General features: G+C 40.0%; 2 protein-coding genes across 3 annotated transcripts in view; both read left to right on the top strand.

Annotated features, from left to right (window-relative positions):
- The window catches only part of LOC147447773 (HEAT repeat-containing protein), a 73,629-nt gene extending 71,251 nt beyond the window's left edge, over positions 1-2,378 (top strand). The window contains exons 16-20 of the mRNA XM_086523488.1: positions 254-359; positions 438-578; positions 658-783; positions 867-981; positions 1,473-2,378. Coding sequence (XP_086379614.1) covers positions 254-359; positions 438-578; positions 658-783; positions 867-981; positions 1,473-1,834 — 850 coding nt within the window. The 3' untranslated portion in view covers positions 1,835-2,378. The remainder of the gene's footprint in view (positions 1-253; positions 360-437; positions 579-657; positions 784-866; positions 982-1,472) is intronic.
- Positions 2,379-4,081: 1,703 nt separating this feature from the next.
- LOC147447771 (uncharacterized) overlaps positions 4,082-23,740 on the top strand; it is a 38,139-nt gene continuing 18,480 nt past the window's right edge. The window contains exons 1-2 of one of the 2 annotated variants that reach the window (XR_015189638.1): positions 4,082-4,475; positions 16,991-17,559. Coding sequence is in view for 1 of the 2 variants with exons in the window: in XM_086523487.1 (XP_086379613.1) it covers positions 4,424-4,475 (52 nt within the window). In the remaining variant the exon portion in view is untranslated. Of the gene's footprint in view, positions 4,476-16,990; positions 17,560-23,740 lie in introns of those variants that run through there. The other variant, XM_086523487.1, reaches the window with a different exon arrangement.

Below are 23,740 nucleotides of genomic sequence, written 5' to 3'. Positions count from 1 at the left end.
GCATAACTAGAGTAGCATTAGCAAGGGAGCATAATTCAAGGATGGTGCTCCTTGAAAAAGGATGGCATATTGTGAAGTACACTTACCAACTATCAGGGAGGGAGCATAACCTAAGCACACTTAACAAAAAGGTGTCATCTATAGGAATTCACAGAATCACACCATTTCTGCTCATGATTCCTCCATCGCATGCCGTGTCAAATTTGGCAGTTGCAGTGTTTAAAAGTCCTTTTAAACTTCTTTTTGTTTGCAGCACTTGTGAAGAGCAACATGCGGTGATTGTGGGCGTTTTATGGGAGTTAGTGGTCAACTCCAATCCAGATGTCAAAATCAGTGTAGCCAGTATCATGAAAGTGCTTGTGAGTGCCAACTTTCTTCGTCAGTGCTTTAGTTTTCTCTTCCAGCAGGCTTCACAATTTTGCAAACCAAAATTGCAGGTTCCATATGTGAACTCAAAAATTGCAACCCATGATATATTGCCTGCTCTAGTTACACTGGCGTCTGATCCAAATCTATTAGTGAAGTATTCGAGCATTGAGGCATTTGGTGCTATTGCCCAACATTTCAAGGATGAAGTGGTATGGAGTGTGAGCATTCGTCAGAACATCAAATTCTATCAAATTCACTTGTGCTTTCTTAATCTGCTGGTTGTATCAGATCATGGATAAATTAAGGGTACAAATGGATGCTTTCTTAGAGGATGGTTCCCATGAGGCCACTGTTGCAGTGATTCGGACCTTAGCAGTTGCAGTTCCTTTAACCACTTCTAGCCTAAGGGATTATATCCTTCTAAGAGTTGTCTTACTTTCTTTTTTGCAAGGAATCAAATCATGTTTTGGTAATCATGACCTTAACGTATGGCACATCTGCTTCAGAAGCTTTTGCTACTCACAGGAGTTTCATTACAGGGATCTACGTTGATGCGTAGGCGGGAAAAGATTGATGCATTTTGTGAAGCTACCCGAGCCTTGGATGCGACTGGTAATGTCTTTTGGATTTGCTTGTTGGTCGGTTTTTTTGTTTTCCTCATATGCTGGATTATGGTGATGTGTTTGTACCCTGAGCATAAATGCCAATTTCTTGGTAATTCTACTAATAATTATGTCAGTGCGGAGAAGGAGAACTTTATACATATCTGTGTATCTACAAGCTGACTTGCTATACACATCACATTCACAAGGGGCCATACTGTGGGAACGACTTCCCAAATGGGAAAGTGGGTAGCACCCATAATATTCAGTCCGTGAGCCTCGAACTCTCAACCTCGGGGTAACATCACAAAGGCTCAACCAACTGAGCTACGCTCTTTGGGTGCACTGATCGTGGAAAAAAAGAAAATAATTTTTTTTCAGTTTTTTAATGTAAATTTTTGCATATGTAAGTACTACATTACATTTTTCTGTATGGCAGGTATTTTAGTTTTTAATCCAGCAAAAAATTAGTCATTGAGACTGCCATGGTTGTATCTACAGATCTATCTCCATCAAATGTGAAAGAGTTACTCTTGCCAGTAATTCAGAACTTGTTGAAGGATACTGATGCGCTTGATCCTGCCCACAAGGAAGCCTTGGAGCTGATATTAAGAGAGAGGTCAGGTGGAAGACTAGAAACGATCACCAAGGCCATGGGAAACCACTTAAGCTTTACAGGGGTGAGCAGTCTTTTCGGAGAGTCTGGATTCTTGGCGAAGAAGGGGGACCCTGTCCCTGAAATAATTGATCCTCTTAGTCCAAAGCAGCCTCCAGCACAAGAGGAGGGTCGCCTGTTCAACAGGTTCATGAGGAGTAATTTTGGTGATATGATAAGAGGAAGGACAAAAGCCAATGAGGAGTAAAAGGCTTAGCACTGATTAGGCTTTTTGCATTGAAGCGTAGCTGACTAGAAGGAATTGTCGACAAATGCTGCTATGTGATGCCTCAGGAGGGTTGATCTCTATTGACAGCTTAAGGACCTGAATCTTAAGGCAAAATCTCTGCATGAGCATACAGGGACTTCAATGGATATTGGCAGCGACAAGGGATGCGTCTGCTTCTTATGTGCGTATTTTGAGGACATTGACATAATATGGGGAATATGAATGCATTTTGCCTCCCTTTCGAATACAGAACTTCATCTGCAAATGCAATTTTTTATCTGGTCAGCATAAGTGCTGTACAGTTTATTTGTTCCTTCAGGTCATCTACATCATTGTGCCATTGAGCCCCTTTTCTGTAATATGAATTTTGAACCTGCACTCTTGGGGTCTGGAAGAGTCGGGATCGAAAATTTCGTTCCCAAGTTGTACATCAGAGCAGGACCATAGCGTCCATGGAGAAAATTTGTAGTTTTAACAGATTGTATCGATGTTCATGTAGTTAATTTTAGTGTCGTTTTAAGCTCTTCTGGCGTGCTATTTATAGTGTAGTCCTTCAGGGCAAGTGCCAAGCATACACAAAAGTTGGGCCATATCTACAAGTACTGTCCGAACTTCTTTATGAGGCCAATGCAAAAGTGGAGACCTTGACAGAGCCAGAAGAGGCCTCTATGGCCTTGGTGCTACTAGGTGATCCTATAAATGAGGTCATGTAATTTTCGGGAGGCTCATACCCCTTATAAAGACTATAGTGCACACAAAGTTGGCACATGTACAAGAACCCATCTTTTGATAAAGAAGGGTTTTGATATAGGAGGCTTTACACTTGTGGGCTAGGAGCAGTTCAATTTAGTTTGAAAAAAATAGCCAACCTGTGAGAACTAAATTTTCTCTCTCTGTATGTTCAAACACACTGGCCAACATGTTGCATGCCGGAAAGCAAAAGCCAAAATCACTAGGCTTCAATGATGTTAAATTTTATGGTGACGTTGAAAAGAAGATAAGCTCATGTTAATGACAGATACTTTATGGCCCAAACAACAAAAAGAAAAAAAGAAACTAACATTCACAAAAACGATAAGCCAAAGAAAAATCAACAATATAAAGTTTTGTAGGTATATGATATATTGATTTGCTCAAAGATTTATTGGATTCATTTTATTGATGGTTTTTTCTCCTCTTCCTCAAATATCTTAACCAAAGTGACATCAATTTGGTTTTTTTTTTTTTTTGGCAATCATGAAATGCCTAATTGTTGTGTGAGCACGCCATTCCACTCAAGAGTCCATTATGATACCTTCTTAGAATAGTTTTTTTATAAAATTGTAGTAGTCATATTTGATCAATTTTGTCTTTGGAGCTGAAAAGTGAGCGATTTGTTCATAAGCCTACCTTAAACTATTCTAAGCAAAGTTTAACATTGTTGAGCTTATGATTATTACCCTTTTTGGTCTGGAAGAGTCTAATTGTCTATGTTAGAATTGTTGATGGGAGAGTTAAAATATTTAATAGGTTAAAAATTATTTTGAGCCAATGAAAAATTCAAAGTATGAACTAAATATAAAGAAAATATTTTGTGGGAAACAAATGTATGTTTACATATGCATTTCTATATGTATCTATGTATATATATCTAGATATATATGTAAACATAAATATCTAGATATACATATGTTTAGTATATGTATCTATGTATATATATCTAGATATACATATGTAAATGCACTCTTGTGATTTTATAGTAGTATCCCTTTAACTTGACCTTATCTCTTGGATTGATGTCCAACTTCAGGTTTTCAAAAAGAGCTGAATATAATGTCTTATAGGTGATTACCAGGTGTCGGTACTTGGTATTTTTCTCAATGAATGATAATTACCAGTAGTCTTTTCCTTTCTCTAATCTCCATGGGTGTATTCGTCTCATGCTATGCTCATGATTATACTGCCTTGTGAGTGATTTTTAGACCTCCTATCACATACACACACCCACACTCTTATCTTATGGCAATATGCCCTGCTCCATAAGATATGCCCTGCTGAGTTCATAACACACTTGGTTCGAAAACCGGCCTTGGTGGTAGGGACTTACCTTGCTACTTGTTCTAATCTTATGCCATGTGAACTCACCTTATTAGGCTAATATTTTGGGTCGGAGGATCTTTGTGTGGGAATTGGTACTACCAACCACTGCTTTAAATGAGAAGTACCAATTCTAATGATCTCTTTCACTCCCTCCTGGGTTGCGTCGGGGCCGACCTTTGTGTTTCTCTATCCTTCTCCTTTTTCCTCTACACATATCGATCTCTATCTCCTTTGAAGCATAAACTGTATCGATGCCTAGCTGTTCTTTGTCTCTGCCCCATAACATTCTCAAATTCTTCTTGCCTTATCATGCATTGGGTTTCCATTGGATTTGTCGACATGCCCCATTTCGGGGTACTACAAACTATGGATGTCCTCAAGTATTAACTCCCTTCCCTTTCCCCTATGCTAAACCAAGGGTTTGCCTTACCCTGATCCTCTGAAGCCGTGGATTTGCTGGCTTGAAGCCGATGATCTGTTAGTAGCGTGATGCTTCTGCCAGCTGGAGTCCGCCGCTTAGCGGGTGTGGTTATATATAAAGGTGAGGGATGTTTTCCTCCCTCATTTAGCCTTGCAATGCTTTAAAACAAATGTGTGTCGTAGTGTGCGCATTCCATGTCGTCGAAAAACCCTCAGATTATCATTGATTGTTGAACAAAATACTGCTTCCCAGCTTTTTTAACTAACTGATTTTCTTCAATTACTTTCACAAACCCAATGTGAAGTTTGTTGCATAATCTACTAGCTTTTGTTTTAAAAGGAGTTTTTGCATAAATTAATTGCTTGCCGTGAGCTGTGATATCCTGGTATGGGTTAAACATTGAAGTATAAAACTTTTATGGGTGAAAGCTTGACCTTGATGGTATGATAACTCGTGAATGAGTGGAGTGACTTTACAGAGAAATTACAATTTGCACAAGGCTTGTCACTTGGATGTTTTAATCTATCTTTGTGTGATACTTGCTGTGGTAAATTACTTAAACCAAGTTTAGAAAAAAAGAAAGGGGCAATGCTCGTTGCCCAATGGCCTGATTTTCAGCATCCATATGTAATGTAGGCCATCATATTCCCGCGGTTAAGACAATTTTTGCTATCTTATCCCCTGAGAAATGGCCTCCGCTTATTTATTTGTGTGCTTGCTCTAGGATCGACAAATACATGCTTTCCGTTGCACATATCCTAAGCTAACTATCCTTTCCTCTCTTATAGAGCCGATTTTCAATCAATGTGAAGTCTGGAGCCTCTATATCTACAGCTCTTTGACATGCTCTGGAGGTATTTTCAGGAAACATTCTTGCTGTTAGGTGGTCAATTATATGTTAGACTCCATTTTGGTGCAATTGTCACCTGAAATAGCGTTGCATGTTCTATTGGTGGTGTAGATTTGCATATAGCACAATTAGTAACATACTCATATGTTAAGTATGGAGCCTGATTTACCCTTGTAATTTTCTGTGGTAAAAGCGCACATCTGTAAGGCCCCCATTATGAGGAGAAACCATCGTGCGTGAAGGAAAATCACTCGTCGGAAACCAAAATTTTCACGGCAAAAAATCAGAGGCAACTTTAGGGGCCTCGGGGGCGGAAGCCCCCGAGACTCTTTTTTTCCCTCGCTGGAATATTCCTTTTCGCCAGAATATTATGGTCGGACGGCGGTCGGAAAGTGGTCGGAAAACAACCGGTCGGTTGGCCGGTGGCCGGTACTCAATGGTTGGTGGCCGGTGGTCGAAAGTCAATGACTGCCTCTCATAAGAGAGGGCAGCCCTTTTGGCCTATAAAAGGAGGCCATTTTTACACACGTTTCATAGTGTGAAGTTGATGCAACAAGGTGAGTGTGAGGTGGTGAGAGTGAAGCAAGGCGGGAGCTCCATTAAGGGTATAATCCCTTTGTAAACTACTTCTTGTTTTGAATTACTAAAGCCATTGAGTGGTTGCTTTCCAGTGGACGTAGCCCACATTGGGTGAACCACGTATGTCATGTGTACTCTCTCTCTCTCTCTCTCTCTCTACTCTATAATCTCTTGTGTGTGAAATCTATCTCTCTCTATTAAGTAATCTACTCAAATATCTATTTAGCTACGTCTTATTTCCTAACAACTGGTATTAGAGCAAGGTTTGCTCGTAGCTAAATTACCTCAAGGAAAGGATTCCTTGAATTGAGTGGGAGTTATGACGGACAAAGGAAAGTTCAAGATTGAGAAATTCAACGGCAAAAACTACCAACATTGGAAGATGCAGATTGAAGACTATCTCTACCAGAAGGATCTCTATTTGCCACTAGGCGGTCTTGCGAAGAAGCCCGCAACAATGGCAAATGAAGCATGGATTGTCCTTGATCGAAAGGCACTGGGAACAATCCGGTTAAGCTTGGCGTCAACGGTGGCTTTCAATGTTTCGGAGATGAAGACCACGGAGGACTTAATGAAGTCATTTGACGACTTCTACGACAAACCATCGGCATCCAATAAGGTATTTCTTATGAAGCATTTGTTCAATCTAAAGATGGCAGAGAATGGTTCAGTTGCAGAACACCTAAATGACTTTAATACAAACATAAGTCAACTTCGATCGGTGAAAATCAATTTCGATGACGAAGTGCGAGCTCTCCTTATACTATCATCTCTACCGGATAGTTGGGACAGCCTTGTGATGGCTGTAAGAAATTCTATTTCTGGCACAAATACTCTTAAGTTTGATGATGTTGTGGGTGTTCTCCTAAGCGAGGAAATACGAAGGAGAAGCACAGGAGAATCATCAAGTGCTGCACTGTCAGTAGAAACAAGAGGAAGGCGTAAGGAGAGGTTCAAAAACCAAAAGGGTCGTGATCACTCAAGGCGGAGCAAGTCACGCACAAAGTCAGTTCTTGAATGTTGGAACTGTGGCAAGAAGGGCCACATCAAGGAGGATTGATGGTCTAAGAAGAAGAAGAAGGAGACAGAGTCTCAAGATAACAAGCCAACATCGGAGGCCAATGTGGCAGGTAAAGTAGAGTAAGATGCTCTAATTCTCTCATTAGACAATGTGTCTAATTCCTTGATAGTAGATTTTGGGGCTTCATTCCATGCGACACCACACAAGCAACATTTCCAAGACTACACCAAAGGTAATTTTGGGTATGTATACTTGGGAGATGATGAAGCTTTGTGAGATTGTCGGCAAAGGTACAGTTTCTGTCAAAACTGATAACGGAAATGAATGGAAGCTTAAAGATGTTAGGCATGTTCCTTCTCTTCGCAAAAATTTGATCTCTACAGGACAATTGGACGATGAAGGTCACAACATTGCATTCGGAAACAAACGGTGGAAGATCTCAAAGGGATCTTTGGTGGTTGCCAAGGGAGAAAAAGTCGGTACACTTTACTTGTGTACTGTTAGCACGCAACCTTCAGCTTGTGCAGCAACTACAGAAGTTGACAGTGCGGTGTGGCACTACCGACTTGGGCATATGAGTGCCAAAGGAATGCAAATCCTTCAAACAAAGAAGCTTCTACCAGGTTTGAAAGAGTGGACTTAGAGTTCTGTGAAGATTGTGTTTATGGTAAACAAAAGAGGGTAAAATTTCAAAAATCAGGAAATGAAAGAAAAAATAAAAAACTTGAGTTGGTTTAGTTTGATGTTTAGGGTCCTGCAAGTACACCATCACTTGGTGGCTCATTGTACTATGTAACATTCATAGACGATGCGACTAGAAAAACATGGGTTTATGTCATGAAGAATAAATCCGATGTATTTTCCATATTTCAAAGGTGGAAAGCCTTTGTGGAGAATGAAACAGGTACCAAGGTTAAATGCCTCAGATCTGACAATGGAGGCGAATATTGTAGCCAAGCTTTTGAAAGCTTTTGTGCTAGCAATGGCATTCAGAGGCAAAGGACAACCCCAAGGACACCTCAACAAAATGGGATTTCGGAAAGGATGAATAGGACAATCATGGAGCGAGCACGAAGCATGCGGCTACATGCAGGCCTACCGCTTGAGCTTTGGGCGGAAGCTGTAAGTACGTCTGTGTACTTAATCAATCGGTCACCCTCAACGGCATTGGATGATGGAGTTCCAGAAGAGGCATGGACACGTAAACCGGTGAATTATGCATTTCTCAAAGTGTTTGGGTGTGAGGTTTTCATGCACATAGATAGAAGCCTAAGATCAAAGCTAGATGCAAAGTCCAAAAAGTGTTTCTTCATTGGCTATGGAGAAGGTGACTTTGGGTATCACCTATGGAATCCTGAAGATGGTAAAATCTTAAGGAGTAGGGATGTAATTTTTAACGAACAAAATATGTACAAAGATTACTTGGAAAGAAATCAAACAAAAGAAACAGGTGATGAGTACATGGATCTTGAGGATGGTGAAGACTCAAGGACTGCAAACGGTGACAATGTGCAACAACGTCAACCAAATGAGGAGCCTCAACCTATTCTCCGAAGATCTACAAGAGCAAGTAGACCTCCAGAAAGGTTTGTTCCTTCCTTCAACCATCTCTCGATCTCAGATTCTCGAGAGCCGGAATCATACGAAGAAGCTATGAAACATGAATCCAAAGAAGAATTGATGAAGAGCATGCAAGTGGAGATGGACTCACTATATCGCAACCAAACATGGGAATTGGTTGAGTTGCCTAAAGGTAAGCGGGCACTTCAAAACAAATGGGTGTACAAGGTGAAGGAAGAAGAAGGTGGAAGGAAAGGTACAAGTATAGGCTTGTGGTAAAAGGTTTTTCTCAGAAGAAAGGTATTGACTTCAATGAAATATTTTCTCCTGTTGTAAAAATGAACTCAATTAGGCTTGTCTTAAGCCTTGTGGTTGCTCATGATCTAAATCTTGAGCAAATGGATGTAAATACGGCATTCCCTCACAGTGACTTAGAGGAGGAAATCTACATGCTTCAACCAAAGGGGTATGAAGTAAAAGGTAAGGAGAAAATGGTTAGCAGATTAAAGAAGAGCTTGTATGGTTTAAAGCAAGCATAAAGACAATGGTACTTGAAGTTTGATTGATGGATGTTGGATCATGGATTCACAAGATGCAACTCGGATCACTGCGTCTACACGAAGAATTTGGGAGATGGGAAATTCATCATCCTAATGTTATATGTTGATGACATGTTGATTGCAAGTGCTAACATGCAGGACATCAAAGACCTAAAAGGGGAACTGTCTAAATCTTTTTCAATAAAAGATTTAGGTACTGCAAAGAGGATACTTGGTATGAAAATATCAAGGGACAGGACGAAGAAGACAATAAAGTTGTCTCAAGAAGATTGCATCAAGAAGGTACTAGAAAGGTTTGCAATGCAAAATGCAAAACCAGTTTCTACACCTTTGGCTGGTCACTTTAAACTGACAAAGGATATGTGTCCAAAGACACAAGAGGAGATAGCCTATATGTCTAAAGTTCCATATGCTGCAGCGGTAGGTTCTCTAATGTATGCTATGGTCTGGACAAGGCCAGACATTGCACATGCAGTGGGAGTTGTGAGTAGGTTCATGGACAACCCAGGTAAAGAGAATTGGCAAGGTGTGAAGTGGATACTTAGGTATCTAAAAGGGACAACAACAAATGCTTTGTATTTTGGAGGAACTGATATTTTTCTAGAAGGGTATGCTGATGCAGATATGGCAGGTGACAAAGATACTCGAAGGAGCACTACTAGCTATGTGTTCACGGTTGGAGGCACAGCAATAAGCTGTGCTTCAAAGCTGCAGAAAGTGGTTTCACTTTCTACCACGGAAGCAGAGTATGTAGCAATGATGGAGGCAAGCAAAGAAATTATGTGGCTTCACAGATTCTTAGAAGAGCTTGGATTCAAACAAGACAATTGTGTCTTGTACAGTGATAGCCAAAGCGCTATCCATCTTGTGAAGAACTCCGTCTTTCATTCAAGGAAAAAGCACATTGAGGTGAGATATCACTTCATACGCACTCTTTTGGAAGAAGGACAGCTAAAGCTAGGAAAGTGCATACAAGTGAAAATCCTGCAGACATGTTTACAAAGGTGGTCAACAAGGAGAAGTTGAGCTTTTGCTCTCATCTTCAATCGGCATGCAAGGATAAGAAGCCATGATGGAAAGCAGTCACAGTTTTGGTTTGGAGATCAGTCTCCAAGTGGAGATTGTTAAGTATGGAGCCTGATTTACCCTTGTAATTTTCTGTGGTAAAAGCGCACATTTGTAAGGCCCCCATTATGAGGAGAAGCCATCGTGCATGAAGGAAAATCACTCGCCGGAAACCAAAATTTTCACGGCAAAAAATCAGGGGAAACTTTAGGGGCCTCGGGGGCGGAAGCCCTCGAGACTCTTTTTTTTTCATCGTCGGAATATTCCTTTTCGCCGGAATATTATGGCCGGACGACGGTCGGAAAACAACCGGTCGGTTGGCCGGTGGCCGGTAGTCAATGGCCGGTGGTCGGTGGTCGAAAGTCAATGGCCGGTGGTCGGTGGCCGAATTCAATGGCCGGTGGCCGAATTCAAAAGTGGATTTGTCTACACAAGGGCGGCCACACATGGGCGGATTGGAGGGTCCGATTTGGACTTATTCACACAAGGGCGGCTACACATGGCTGCCTCTCATAAGAGAGGGCAGCCCTTTTGGCCTATAAAAGGAGGCCATTTCTACACACATTTCATAGTGTGAAGTTGATGCAACAAGGTGAGTGTGAGGTGGTGAGAGTGAAGCAAGGCGGGAGCTCCATTAAGGGTATAATCCCTTTGTAAACTACTTCTTGTTTTGAATTACTAAAGCCATTGAGTGGTTGCTTTCCCGTGGACGTAGCCCACATTGGGTGAACCACGTATATTGTGTGTACTCTCTCTCTCTCTCTCTCTCTCTCTCTACTCTATAATCTCTTGTGTGTGAAATCTATCTCTCTCCATTAAGTAATCTACTCAAATATCTATTTAGCTACGTCTTATTTCCTAACATCATAAACATCAGCGCACATATTTGGCCAATAAACTCCTAATTGTGTCAAGCGATGAAATGCTAAGTCTTGAACATGTGCTTCTAAAAGATAGCAATTGTACTCTTGTGGAATTGTGCATAATCTTAAAATGTTATCTGAGCCTAAATGATACAAACGTCCGCCAATTAATTGAAAATTCTTGGATTTCCAAACCGCCTGTTGTTTGAACTCTTGCTCAGTCTTATCGAACTCTCCTCCATAGGACAGTAAACTGACTATCTCTTGAGACCACTTGGGTATCATTTCAACATTGAAAAGATATACATCAGGGATGTCATCGTCTACGCCTTCTAGAGCTTTTCCATTTGACAATCTGGAAAGATGATCTGCTCGAAGATGCATCTTCCTCTTTTTAACCACTGTTGCAAAGTCAAACTCCTGCAATATGATGAACCATCGTACAATTCTTTTGGTATTGCATGGTTTGTTTACAAGGTATAAGAGGGCTTGATGATCAGTGAAAAACAAAAATTGATTTGCAAGGAGATAATGCCAAAATTTCTTAATAGCATCTATCATCCCTAGCCCTTCTCTCTCAGTGGTAGTGTAGTTCTTTTTAGCACTATTAAGTTGTCTGCTTGCATAACAAACTTAAAAATCCATATTTTCTTCTCCTAACTGAGCCAAGATACATCCTATAGCAAATGTTGAAGCATCAATATAAACATGAAAGATCTTTTCTCAATCTGGTGCTTTTAATACTCGAGCGGATGCGAGATCTTTTTTCAACTTTTGAAATGACTTCTCACACTTCTTTGTCCATTCAAAGAATACTATAAGTCTATACAGAGGTTGAGCAATGACTTCATACATGTGTATAAATCTCCTGTAATAAGCACAGTGTCCCATAAAGCATTGTACTTGCTTGGTGTTGTTTGGTCTATGCATCTCTACAATCGCTTTTATCTTATCCAAATCTGTAGATATTTCATTTTTGAGACAATATATCCAAGATTCTACCTTGTGTAACCATGAATACACACTTTTTTGGGTTAAGGTAGATCCTATACATCCTGCACTTCTCAAATACTTTTCTGAGGTGTTTCATATATTCATCTCTCAAGAGAGAGTGTACACATAGATCATCCATATAAATTTTCAGGAATATCCTCAAGTATTCTCTAAAAGCATGTGCCATCAATCTCTCGAATGTTGCCGGAGCATTAGTAATCCAAAGGGCATGACTCTACATACATATATACCCCATTCTGTGGCAAATGCCATCTTATATTGATCTTTAAGAGCAATTGCAAGCTAGTTGTAGCCAGAGAATCCATCTAAGAAGGAATATGTCCACTTGCCTGCCACTCATTCTAGAACATGGTCAGTAATTGGTAAGGGATAATTGTTCCTTATTTGGGCTGCATTAACCTTCTTTAGATTGACACACACTTAAAGTTTACCATTATTTTTAGGCACTACCACAAATAGAGATACATAGTCGGTGTGTTCTATCTCATAAATGAATTCAACTTTCTTCAATTTATCAATCTCCTCCTTGATGTGCTTAGCAAATGTATCATTATACGTGTACGATCTCTGTTGGCTAGGCTTTGCATCAGGTTGGGATCGTGTGTTGTCATATTGTTGGATCTATCCCTTTTAGGTCTTCATATGACCAAGCAAACACGTCCTTGTACTCCTTGAGAAGGCTTATGAGTTTCTCTTCTTCTTCCGGACTCAGATCAGTTGCTATATAGACCGGCCTTGGCTCTTCTCTTAGCTCTACTAAGTCTATCTTCTTTGCGTCCTCTGGTCTACCATAAGACTCCTTGTCCTTTCGCTCTTGTATGGTCTGTGTCATCACTACCTTCTTGTCTTGGATAGTAAATTTCCAGTAGCTAGAAGGCATGCTCATTTTGTCGTCATTTTTCTCACCATCTTCTTCACCACTCTCTATTTTTGTTGTCCACACTTCCTTCAGAGTTTTCTTGAACTCTCTATATTTCTTCTTTCTCTCAACCTTGGTACATATAGTTTCTTGAAACTCGTCTAGTATGGTTCTTTTGTTTTCTTGGGATTTCAATTCAATTTTAGCCTTTTGAGTTTGTTTTCTTAGGTTCCTTATGTTGTCTCGTGTCTTTGGATCTCCAACTCTAGAGAATCACCCTGAAACTTTTTCTTTAACATATTCAGCTTTTGCAAACAACAAAAATTGTGTTTTGCCTCTTAACTTAGGCATGAGATTCTCTCTAGCCCTGAGCTCATTTCTCTTACTCTTATAGCGTTGTTGACGTCTAGGTTTTTGATTTGGAAAGTCGTAGAACCTGACATCCGCTATTTGTTTCCTCTGGTTCACTCAAGTTGTCAAAGCATTCATTATCGGCATTCTCATCTCGCTCAAGATGCTCTAGCGAGTTGTAAAACATCTCCTCTTTGTCTACGTCCACCGATTCATCTTTTTTCGATTGTTCAGAGACCGGTTCCTTATCTTCCCCTTTTATTGCATTAACTATATAGTATGGAACCACTTCATAACCATCTTTGTACCAAAAATTTGTTGTGGGACCATCCAAAATAGCACACACATTTACGATAGCTAGAATATGTGTCCACTCTAAAGGCTCTAGAATTTCTTCAGGGAAGGGTTCAAGAATGCATTCCTTGTCTTCAATTTCCCTTTCCCAGATACACTGTTCTTGTTTTAAGCTTTTGCATTGAGATGCTCCACACATCCATAGCTCCTTTGGTTTACCTAACCAAGCGGGAAGCTCAAATCGTGCTAATGTAGTGGAATCAAACTCCTTAACTGGGGTTCGATTCACATCCTTGTAACTATGGTCTTCAAGGTTTATGCGTGTTGTGGTTCCATGTGCTTGAGATATATATGATCATATCCCAAATCCTAGACCATTTTTAGTTGTCTCATGAACGGTCTTCCCAATATAATATCGTAGTTGTTATTCTTGCGAAAGTCGAGTATAGTAAATGCATGCTCATATTTAATTCTGCAAGAGGTAACAATTACTTTTTCTAGAAGCCCCAAGGGTTTCTCCATATAACCATCTGTTAATTGCAATTTCATTCTTGTTGCTCTTAAAACCAATTTTTCTCATTTTTTCCATGTTTCTTTAGTAGCGATGGCTACCCCAACTACACTATCAAGAATTGCCGTGGTTGTAACAGCTTGGAACTCAATAGGAAGCGTAGTATTGCCATCCTTGCCCTCACAATACTTCCCTACCTTGTTTATGGTATTGGTGGCATGTTTAACTAAGGTTTTTCTAACTCGATAATCCCTTTTTGTATCTGTAAAGTCTAATCCTTCACACCAAACTTTTCTAATAATTTTTGGACTATAGCCCTCATGTTTGTTCATATTTGAAGAAGTTCTGCTAGCGTAATGGTGCAAGTCATTGGTGTAGACAATATGTCTATCAATCCTTTAGAGTCCAACATCTTTTTTGAGGAGAGTCTTTGATGGTACTGCCTTCACATCAAGCTTTGCTTCATACTTCCCCATGTAAGAGGGTAAGGTTTTCAAGGATTGAGGTTGGCTACCCAAAGATCTCACAATTCATTTATCCAATATGAGTGAATATCCAGATTTGCTTGAGATCCTGCCTCAAATTTCGTAATAGGAGGAAGAAATATATTCCTCCCATTATCGATCTGGTTAACTCTATGAATTAGCTCATTTTCTTTGTTTGCTTCACGTACTTTTTTCCAAAGTTCATCTAAGCCATCATCTTCTCTGCATATCTTTGGTATGATAGGATGGAAACCATTGGATGGTATTCATCACTACTCTTAGGCTTTCAACTAACTTCGCGGGTTCCAATTCAGTTGTGGTAATCTTAGCCATTCTTTCTGGCTCGTGTCTTGGTGAGATCATTGGTGTTGGATATGGAATCTCTATCCAACCCTTTGGTTTTCTTGCCAGTGGCTCTAACAAAGCTTGTGCAGTTTGGATCATCTTCTAATACATCTCCAGCCTTTTCTTTTTCAATTCAGCATATGGATACGTCATCCATCTTTGTTCCTATGTCTGGTTATTTTCAAGCTGTGCTTTATAAGCTTTTAGAAGTGCGTCTAGAGGTTCATTTACTTTTTCAACGTATAGATTCTCCCGAACTTGCACTTTTTGGCTTTTCATCCTTCTCAGGCTCTGCCTCAAGGGTCTCCTTTCCCTTGTTGGCATCCCCTTCTAGTTTCCTTAGTTTTTCCTTGTTTTGTTTCAGCTCTTCTGCTAAGGAAGTTTGTTCCTGTTCCTTCCTAGATTTCATGCGTGCTTTCCTAGCCTTCCAAGTGTTGCGATGACTTCTCCATTCAAGACTAGGTTCATCTGTTCTAGGTCAACTCAGATGGGACGGTTTGCATTAAAACTCAAGGTTTCTTGATTCTACACAAGTTTGCTTCATCTCAGCAACTTACTCATCTTTTGTGCCTAGATGGGAGTTCACACTAGTATATGGAACATAGTCTTGAAGAATTTCTCTAAAATTAGTTGAAATATTTAAATATGTTTCAGCAACATACTTTAAAAGACGGACTAACTTCTTACAAGAAGGAAGCTTGCACGCACTCTCAAAAGGAGTGATGCCTTTTAAAAGAAAAAAGCTTGTGAAAGAAAGATTTCTTTATTGTTAAGACAATAGCTAATCTAATTATTTTCAATAAGTAGGTCAAGGATAACAACATATAGGTTTTTTGACACCTATAAACCTTATCCAAGGCTAACAAATCTGTTGTCATATTTATATGGATGCAACCGAGAATTCTATTTTTGCTTCAAGGTGATTAGGTTTTCCGAGCTTGAAGACGAGGAAAAGCTTAAAGATAACGACATTTTGCATCTATAGATTGATTCTTTTGTGTTAATAAATGAAATGATGTCTCATTCTGATCATATTGACAAGAATGATTCAAAACTAGAAAAGTTTTGTGCAAATCATCTTCCAAATGTGTAAAGCCAGTTGTCTTTTGAACAATATGTTCTTTTGTGTATAAGTACCATTTTTTTTCAAAACGAAAACACACACATACATACATACATATATGTGTGTGTGTGTGTGTGTGTGTGTGTGTGTGTATTCACACACACATATACAACATACATAGATACATAATGGCCTTTTGGAGACGTGGATATAAAATTTTATTTCATTGTCTTTAATCTCTCTCTCTCTCTATCGCTCGCTCTCTCTCTCTCTCTCTCTCTCTCTCTCAATCTCAATCTCTCATCAAAGGTGGAGCAGCGGTTTGTGCTACTCCACCTTTGATGTGTGTGTGTGTGTGTGTGTGTGTGTGTGTGTGTGTGTGTGTGTGTGTGTGTGTGTGTGAGAGAGAGAGAGAGAGAGAGAGAGAGAGAGATATCATCTAGGCTTTTGTTTGCGGCGGTTTGTGCCACTCCACATTTGATGAGAGAGAGAGAAAGAGAGAGAGTGGAGGTTGAGAGAAAGAACACACCTTTCAATTCCAAAATAGGACATAGTTTTTTACACTATTCTTGTTAAAATCTATGTGGGATTTTTTCCTTTTTCCTCTTGCTCTCAAGAGGCATTTTTGAGTTTCAAAGCAACACGATTGTAAGATGAGACATAGCTTTTGTGAGCACATTTACTTCATTCTAACATCTTAAGACTTGCCATATCTCCTTTTAACACCTTTCCATGAATGATTTAACACACTAGTCAATCTAATTTTTTTTATTTATTTCATTGTCTTTAATCTCTCTCTCTGAGAGAGAGAGAGAGAGAGAGAGAGAGAGAGAGAGAGAGAGAGAGAGAGAGAGAGAGAGAAGAGCAGGAGGCTGAGAGCGAGAACACACCTTTCAATTTAGACATAGGACATAGTTTTTTACACTATTTTTGTTAAAATCTATGTGGGATTGTTTCCTTTTCCTCTTGCTCTGGAGAGGTATTTTTGAGTTTCAAAGCGATACAATTGTAAGATGGGATACAATTTTTGTGGACACAACTACTTCATTTTGGCATCTTAAGACTTTCCATCTCTCCTTTTAACACCTTTCCATGAATAGTTTAGCACAACGTTCAAATTTTAAAAATTGACACACAATTGTGTGCCAAACGTCATAAAATAGACGGCAATTGTAAGCATGGCAAGAGTTGGCACTAATAGAAACTTGCATGTAGAACTACTGTATGGCGGGCCGATGACAAACAGATGGGCTAGATGCTATGGAACCTATCAAATCAACAAAGAAAAACATTATTGGCAGTGATGTTGGCATGCATATAGCTCTGTGTTGATTATAGTCATCTGCAACCCACATGAAGGATGAGGATGAGCTTAGAGTGTTACAGAAAGGCATGCTACTTCAAGGGAAGGGAGGTGTCCTTTTAATGAAACTTCAACTTAACATTTCTATTTTTAAAAGGTGGTGTGCAAGGACGACAATACCTCTAGACCACGGCACATTGAGGAGCCATTGGAAGGAGAGCTCATGAATAGGAGAGCTTGTGGGAAACAATGAAGCTGCTCAAGGAGCATTAGAGAAGAGGAGGAAAGAGTAGCTACTTTGCACTACTCAACAACAACTCGTAGCTTTGAAGCTTGCAAAATATATATGGTATTTCATACTTGTAACTTAGGGAAACAAAGTGAAAGAGCTTAGTCATAGTTTCATCTGACCAGATCTGTACTGCTAAATCTAAAACTATCACACTACTAAGTTTCTTATACAATCATGAAAACCATCTACATGGCCTTATGTTGTGAAGCTTGACTTTGACTCGTGCTAGGTTTTGTCACACCAGATTTCATGCTCACTTCCCCAAGACCCTTGGCAATCGAAGGTTTCAACCTTTAAACTAAGTATTCAAAGGTAAGATTTTAAATGTGTAGGTGCTCATCAACCACGTACGCTGCATGAAGCCTTAGGGGTGCAAACACCTCAATGTACTCCAGCTCCATGCGAACATTGACAATAGCAACAACTCGGAAGCATGCACGTTTTGATGGGAATGGGATCGTGCTAGCTAGGGTGGATGGAAGAGAAACATAGTGCAAGTGTGTGATGTATGTAAGCAAGATTATCATTCAAGTGAATTAGGTTCCAACATAAATTATCTTGGACTCATAAACACAATTTTGAGTATTGACTTAGCTTGGCACAGGCTCACCATAGACAAGCATGTAGTGAAAACTTGAACTGTGTTGTTTATTCATGAAAGTGAGCTTTAAGTAGCTCTACAACTCGACTCCATTACATGTGGGATAATTCCCTCTCTTCCCTCCTTCACTTAGACTCTAGGGCAAAACCCACACTTTATGATCCTCCCCTTGGGATTTGGACTAAGACAACATACTGAGGATGAAATATTCACACAGGTTGATAAGTTGGTATCCACACAGGATGGTAAGATTCACACAGGTTGACAAAATCCACACAAGATGGTAATATCCATACAGGAAAATAAAAGTCCTACCCTACAAGTAAAGAGGCTGCAATCTTCAAAATATCTTATCATCAAAGACAAGGTTGTTCTTGCCTTCGTCTTCTTCTTTGTCGTGCACCATATGAGCTGATCCTCTGATAGGTTTCTTCCCTTTGTAGCTTATGTTGTTGTTGTTGCTTTCTCTAGTACCATTGCCTCCATTTGAGTAGCATCGAGAACGAGGATGCCCCTTCTTACCACATGTACTGCAAGGTTTGTTTATGTAGCAATCTTTTGCTACATGTCCCATTCTTCCACAATCATAACATTTTCTTTCATTTGATGATGTCGATGGTGAATATCTTCCCCTTGAGTATGTCATGACAAGGGCCCCTCTTGATGATGTTAATGGGCCTTTTTGATTTCTTTATTTTGCTTGAATTGAGTTGATGACATCTTGGAAAGGTGGAGACGTTTCTTTTTCTTCAAGAATGGTGATTGAGTGGTCATAAGAAGGTGGAAGTGCACTCAATAGTACGACCACTTTGTCATCTTTTGGTACTTTGCACTGGATGTAAGTGAGCTACGTGACAATGCTCTTAATCCTATTTACTAGGCTAGCAATGTCCTTCCCTTCAGTCATAGTGATCTTGTAAAGTTGTCTTTTGAGACTAACTTTACTTCTTTTGGCCCTAGCTCCAAAATTGCTCTCTAGAACATGCCAAGCTTCATGTGAATGCTTGTATTTGTCTATGAAATGCACATAGTTGTCATGCAAGTGATGATAATTCCTAATGCTTATTCATTCTTGGCCAAATTTTGTGCACTTGCTATGAGTGTCGTTGCCCTAGTGTGCATCGGTTTTGGTTTGTTGCTCTAGGGATGTACTGATAACATACCATAAACATTTTTTTGTTAGGTAACCCCTTAACTTGTTTGCCAGATGTGAAACCCCTCCCCGTTGGACTTTTTAATTCCCTTTTCCCCCATTGTGCTAATAGAGGGGTCTTAGCTTAGGAGACTCTCCTAGCTAGTGTCTGGCTCTTTCCACGAGCACAATAAATTGAAATTTACTTGAAGTTGTTATGCTTGGTTGGATTCATTTCATTGCAAGTTGAGAGATTGAGAGAGATTGAGATTGAGAGAGAGAGAGAGAGAGAGAGAGAGAGAGAGAGAGAGAGAGAGAGAGAGAGAGAGAGATTTCTTCCTTTGTGAAGCTCCTCTTCACCAGGGTGAAGCTCCTCTTCACAAGAAGTAATGCTCATCTGCTTTGCTTTGATGTTTAGCCAAGCCGATGTGGAGTCCAAAGCTTTGATAGGTTGATGATCCCTTTTTGAAGTAAGTTGAGTTCCCTTTTTGAAGACCCGACGGGGTGAAAAGGGTGGTGTACCGCACATTTGAAGTCCACCCATGAGGCTCTAGGAGGAGTCGACCCCACGATCCGGTTTGCCAAATTGAGCTAGGCAACGGATTTTTTGAATGTGGGTCCGGAAATTAAGCTTAATATGTTAAAGCAGGTAGAGATTCACACACACACATACACACACACACACACACACACACCTATTTGAAGCAAAAAATGGGCATGGTGTAGAGGGAGTTCTCGGGCTCAGATTACAGAAGTTGAAGACTCTATGGAGAGCTTGTGTCGAGCACTTTGAGATGAGGTGAGTAGTGTTAGGTGATTGCAAAGGGAGAAAAATTGATTGAAGATGCAAAATTTGCAAAACACACACACTAAGTGCAATGCTAAATGCGAATGCAATAACCTACTTGATTAACCACTAAGATTAACTAGTGAGAGTAGTGGTTCATAGGAATCAAACCTATGAGCTTGCTCACAATTAATTAGCCTAGTGATTATTAGAGGTAGGAAGAATGGTAATGGTAGATTAAGAATCTAAATGATGATAAGGAAGTGCTAATCAAATTAACACAAATGCATGGCAAAAAACCCTAGCTGGCATACCGTAAGATCTGATGCCACTTGATGGGAATGTGATCATGCTAGCTAGGGTGGATGAAAGAGAAACATAGTGCAAGTGTGTGTAAGCAAGATAATTACTCAAGTGAATTAAGTTCCAAGATAGGCTAGCTTGGACTCATAAACACAATCTTGAGTATTGACTTAGCTTAGCACAAGCTCACCATAGACAAGCATGTAGTGCAAACTTGAGCTGTGTTGTTTACTCATGAAAGTGAGCTTTAAGTAGCTCTACATCTTGACTCCATTACATGTGGGATAATTCCCCCTCTTCCCTCCTTCACTTAGACTCTAGGACAAAACCCACTCTTCACACATTTCTCGTCCCACCATCAATTGATTTGGACTCTTTGGACTCAATCCATGTGCACACACATAGGTTCACAACCCTTGCGTAACCTCACCGACATGGAGTTGTTGCATGCGCGTGCGTGCACACACACACACACACACACACACACACACACACACACACACACCCACCCACCATGCGAGTTCACCTTACATTGACAATAGCAACAACTCGGACACACGAGCGTTTCTCGTCCCACCATCAATTGATTTAATCTCTTTGGACTTGATGTGTGTGTGCACACACATGTTCACATCAAAATAAAGGGTTTATATACATTTGCTCCCTAACGAGACCTAAGAAGCGGCAAATCTTGATAAGATCACACCAATCCCATTATAGCAGATTGATTTACATAAAATATAAATTATCTCTTGAGTTATATGACAAGTAAACCAAAAATAATTTTTTTAAAAAGTTCTAAATATTTTATTTATCATCCAATAATAATTTAAATAAATAGAATTTTGATATTAATTTATAATATCATAAAATACATAATTAAATAAAAAGGTAAAATTAATTTACTTTGAGTTGCACTTATATAATTATGTTAGATTATTTTGATTTTTTATTCATTTGAAATAATTTTTTAAAGTTAAAAATAAATGACGTGGCTGTTGAGGTGGCCATGCAAAGATGACATGGCCGTCTATGTGGTGAGGTGGTGTGGATGATTGATGATGTGGAATGCATAGGTGGAAAGATGACATGGCGGATGGGATCCCCTCATCTTCCATGTCATATGATGACATGTCAAACTGGTGACATGGAATGATTAGGTTGGCAAAAAGGTGGATGATGAGTTGGAGAGTTGGTGATGTGGCATACTTAGTGACTTGTGAGGTGGCAAGTGACATGCCAAGCCATGCAAGCACCATAGACAAGTGGCACGTGAGGTGGTATACGAAACCTAAGGAGGTACACCTCAAGTGAAAGAAATTAAAATAGTGGAAGATTGACTTTCCCTAACTCAAATTGACTCAGATTGTTTTCCATGAGGACTTATCTTACAAGCCTATGAGACAAAGCTGAAAAACAATCAAACCTTAGAGAAAAGATGGCTGACGTATCCACATCCAAAAGTCGAGACAAAAAGACATGGAATGATTAGGTTGGCAAAAAGGTGGATGATGAGTTGGAGAGTTGGTGATGTGGCATGCTTAGTGACTTGTGAGGTGGCAAGTGACATGGCAAGCCATGCAAGCACCATAGACAAGTGGCACGTGAGGTGGTATACCAAACCTAAGAAGGTACACCTCAAGTGAAAGAAATTAAGATAGTGGAAAAGTGACTTTCCCTAACTCAAATTGACTCAAATTGTTTTCCATGAGGACTTATCTTACAAGCCTATGAGGCAAAGCTGAAAAACAATCAAACCTTAGAGCAAAGATGGCTTACGTATCTGCATCCAAAAGTCGAGACAAAAAGATTGGGACTCGTAGAAGCATCCCAAGATTTCATGCAGCCAAAAACTTTAAATATTCCCAAGCAAGTAGCATTGATACAACCAAAAGAGGACAAAAGCGTGCATAAAGTAAACAAAATGAGTGAGAAAATTAAACCTAAAAACAAAAAACCATTGGATGCAAGGGTAGTAGCTAACACAAGCCAAGTCTCAAGAGATGCAACCTATTCTAGAAGTGGAAGAGCCATGGAAACAATCCTTGTGGAAAACAATCAGAAACCAAAAAGATGGTAGTGCCACTTTCTAGTCAGCACCTATCCCAGAAGTTACCATGGACCAGGAGATTTACCTGGAGACTTACATTCATTATACAAGGATGTAGGAATAGAAGTATCCGCACAGAGTAAACCTAGAACATTAAAGACATTAACTTTCTTTATAGGGGAACATGAGACAAAATCAAAGGAGGTGAGGGTTGTACCATCTCAGTGGAATCCAGTTTCACAATGATGGATACAAAATGTCTCCATGAATTGATGTCATCTCCTATAAGATGTACCATTACTCTCTCAAAACTTCTGCAGATTAGACCACATTTATAGGGTCAAATGTGCAAAAACTTGGAAAGGATGGTCCTGAAAATCCCCCCTCAAGACGTTCTTGCAAAGGAAAACATGGATAAAACTCAATCAGAGAAATCAAAAGCAAAACATGTGCCAGTAAACAAGGTGGGTGATTACTGTGAAGGAGAGAAAGGAAACACACCTTACCACTAGAGCACGAGAGAGTAAAAATCATAGCCATACTTGACAACAGGGATGGAGTAGCCATAGCCACCAAAGAGATATGGGAAAAGTGGGGTAGACCAGCTCTCCATAAGACACGAATGAAATTGCAACTAGCAGATAGATTTGTAGAGAGACCTTTGGGTATGCTTGAATAGATAATTGTTTCCTCTTGTGGGATTGAATATGGGCATACTTTTTCCATGGTATAATTTGGTAAGAGAAAAAAAATTGACGTTATTTTGGGACAACCATTTATCCATCAAGTCGAGATGGTACAAGATTGGAGCTATGACTACCTCTACTTGAGGCATAAGGATGTAACAACAAGGGTCAACACCAAGGACCATAGTTATAGAGACGCTGGTGCATACAAAGTTGGTCAAAGTTAGAAGTGGTGTTGAGTGGTGCTATGGGTGTCTACTAGTGTGGGACCAAGTGTTGAAGGTGGTATGTAAGGCCTGGGTAGGTAAAGGCTAGAGGAAATGCATGTATAATGTGGGTTTTTGGACCAAGAAGGCTCTAGGAAAGGCCAATTGAGATGGTAGGTCCAAGTGTTTGAAGTGTTGTGCTAGTGCCCATGAATGTCGTGTTCAAAGTGCTCTAGAAGCTGGTGTAGACGGCTCATCAAAATGGAGCCACGGTGTGAAAGATATTGAGGTTCAAAGTTAGAAGGATTTGCAGATCCCCAAACATGGGCAGATGGCTAGAGATGATGCCAATGGATGGGTTTGAAGAGCTCGAGTTGTAGAGCATGCCAGCCTTCTTGGATTGTCAAAAGCAGAGATCTAGAGAGAAAGTTATGGCTGGTTGATTGTTTGTTGGGGGTCAGTATGGGCCAACTTACCTGCATTGGAAAGCATGCCAACTAGGATATTTTGGGCCTCGACCAAGTTCTCAAATTTCATGTGCACTGTATGGGGTTGGCAAGAATTGACGGGTTGTCAAGTAGAATCACAAGGGCCAAGATATTGCG

This window comes from Adiantum capillus-veneris, chromosome 11 (assembly GCF_014529385.1).
Source record: "Adiantum capillus-veneris isolate H3 chromosome 11, ASM1452938v2, whole genome shotgun sequence".
Classification (NCBI taxonomy): Eukaryota; Viridiplantae; Streptophyta; class Polypodiopsida; order Polypodiales; family Pteridaceae; genus Adiantum; species Adiantum capillus-veneris.
The sequence above is the reverse complement of the archived record's forward strand: the minus strand, read 5'-3'. Positions and strand labels throughout refer to the sequence as shown.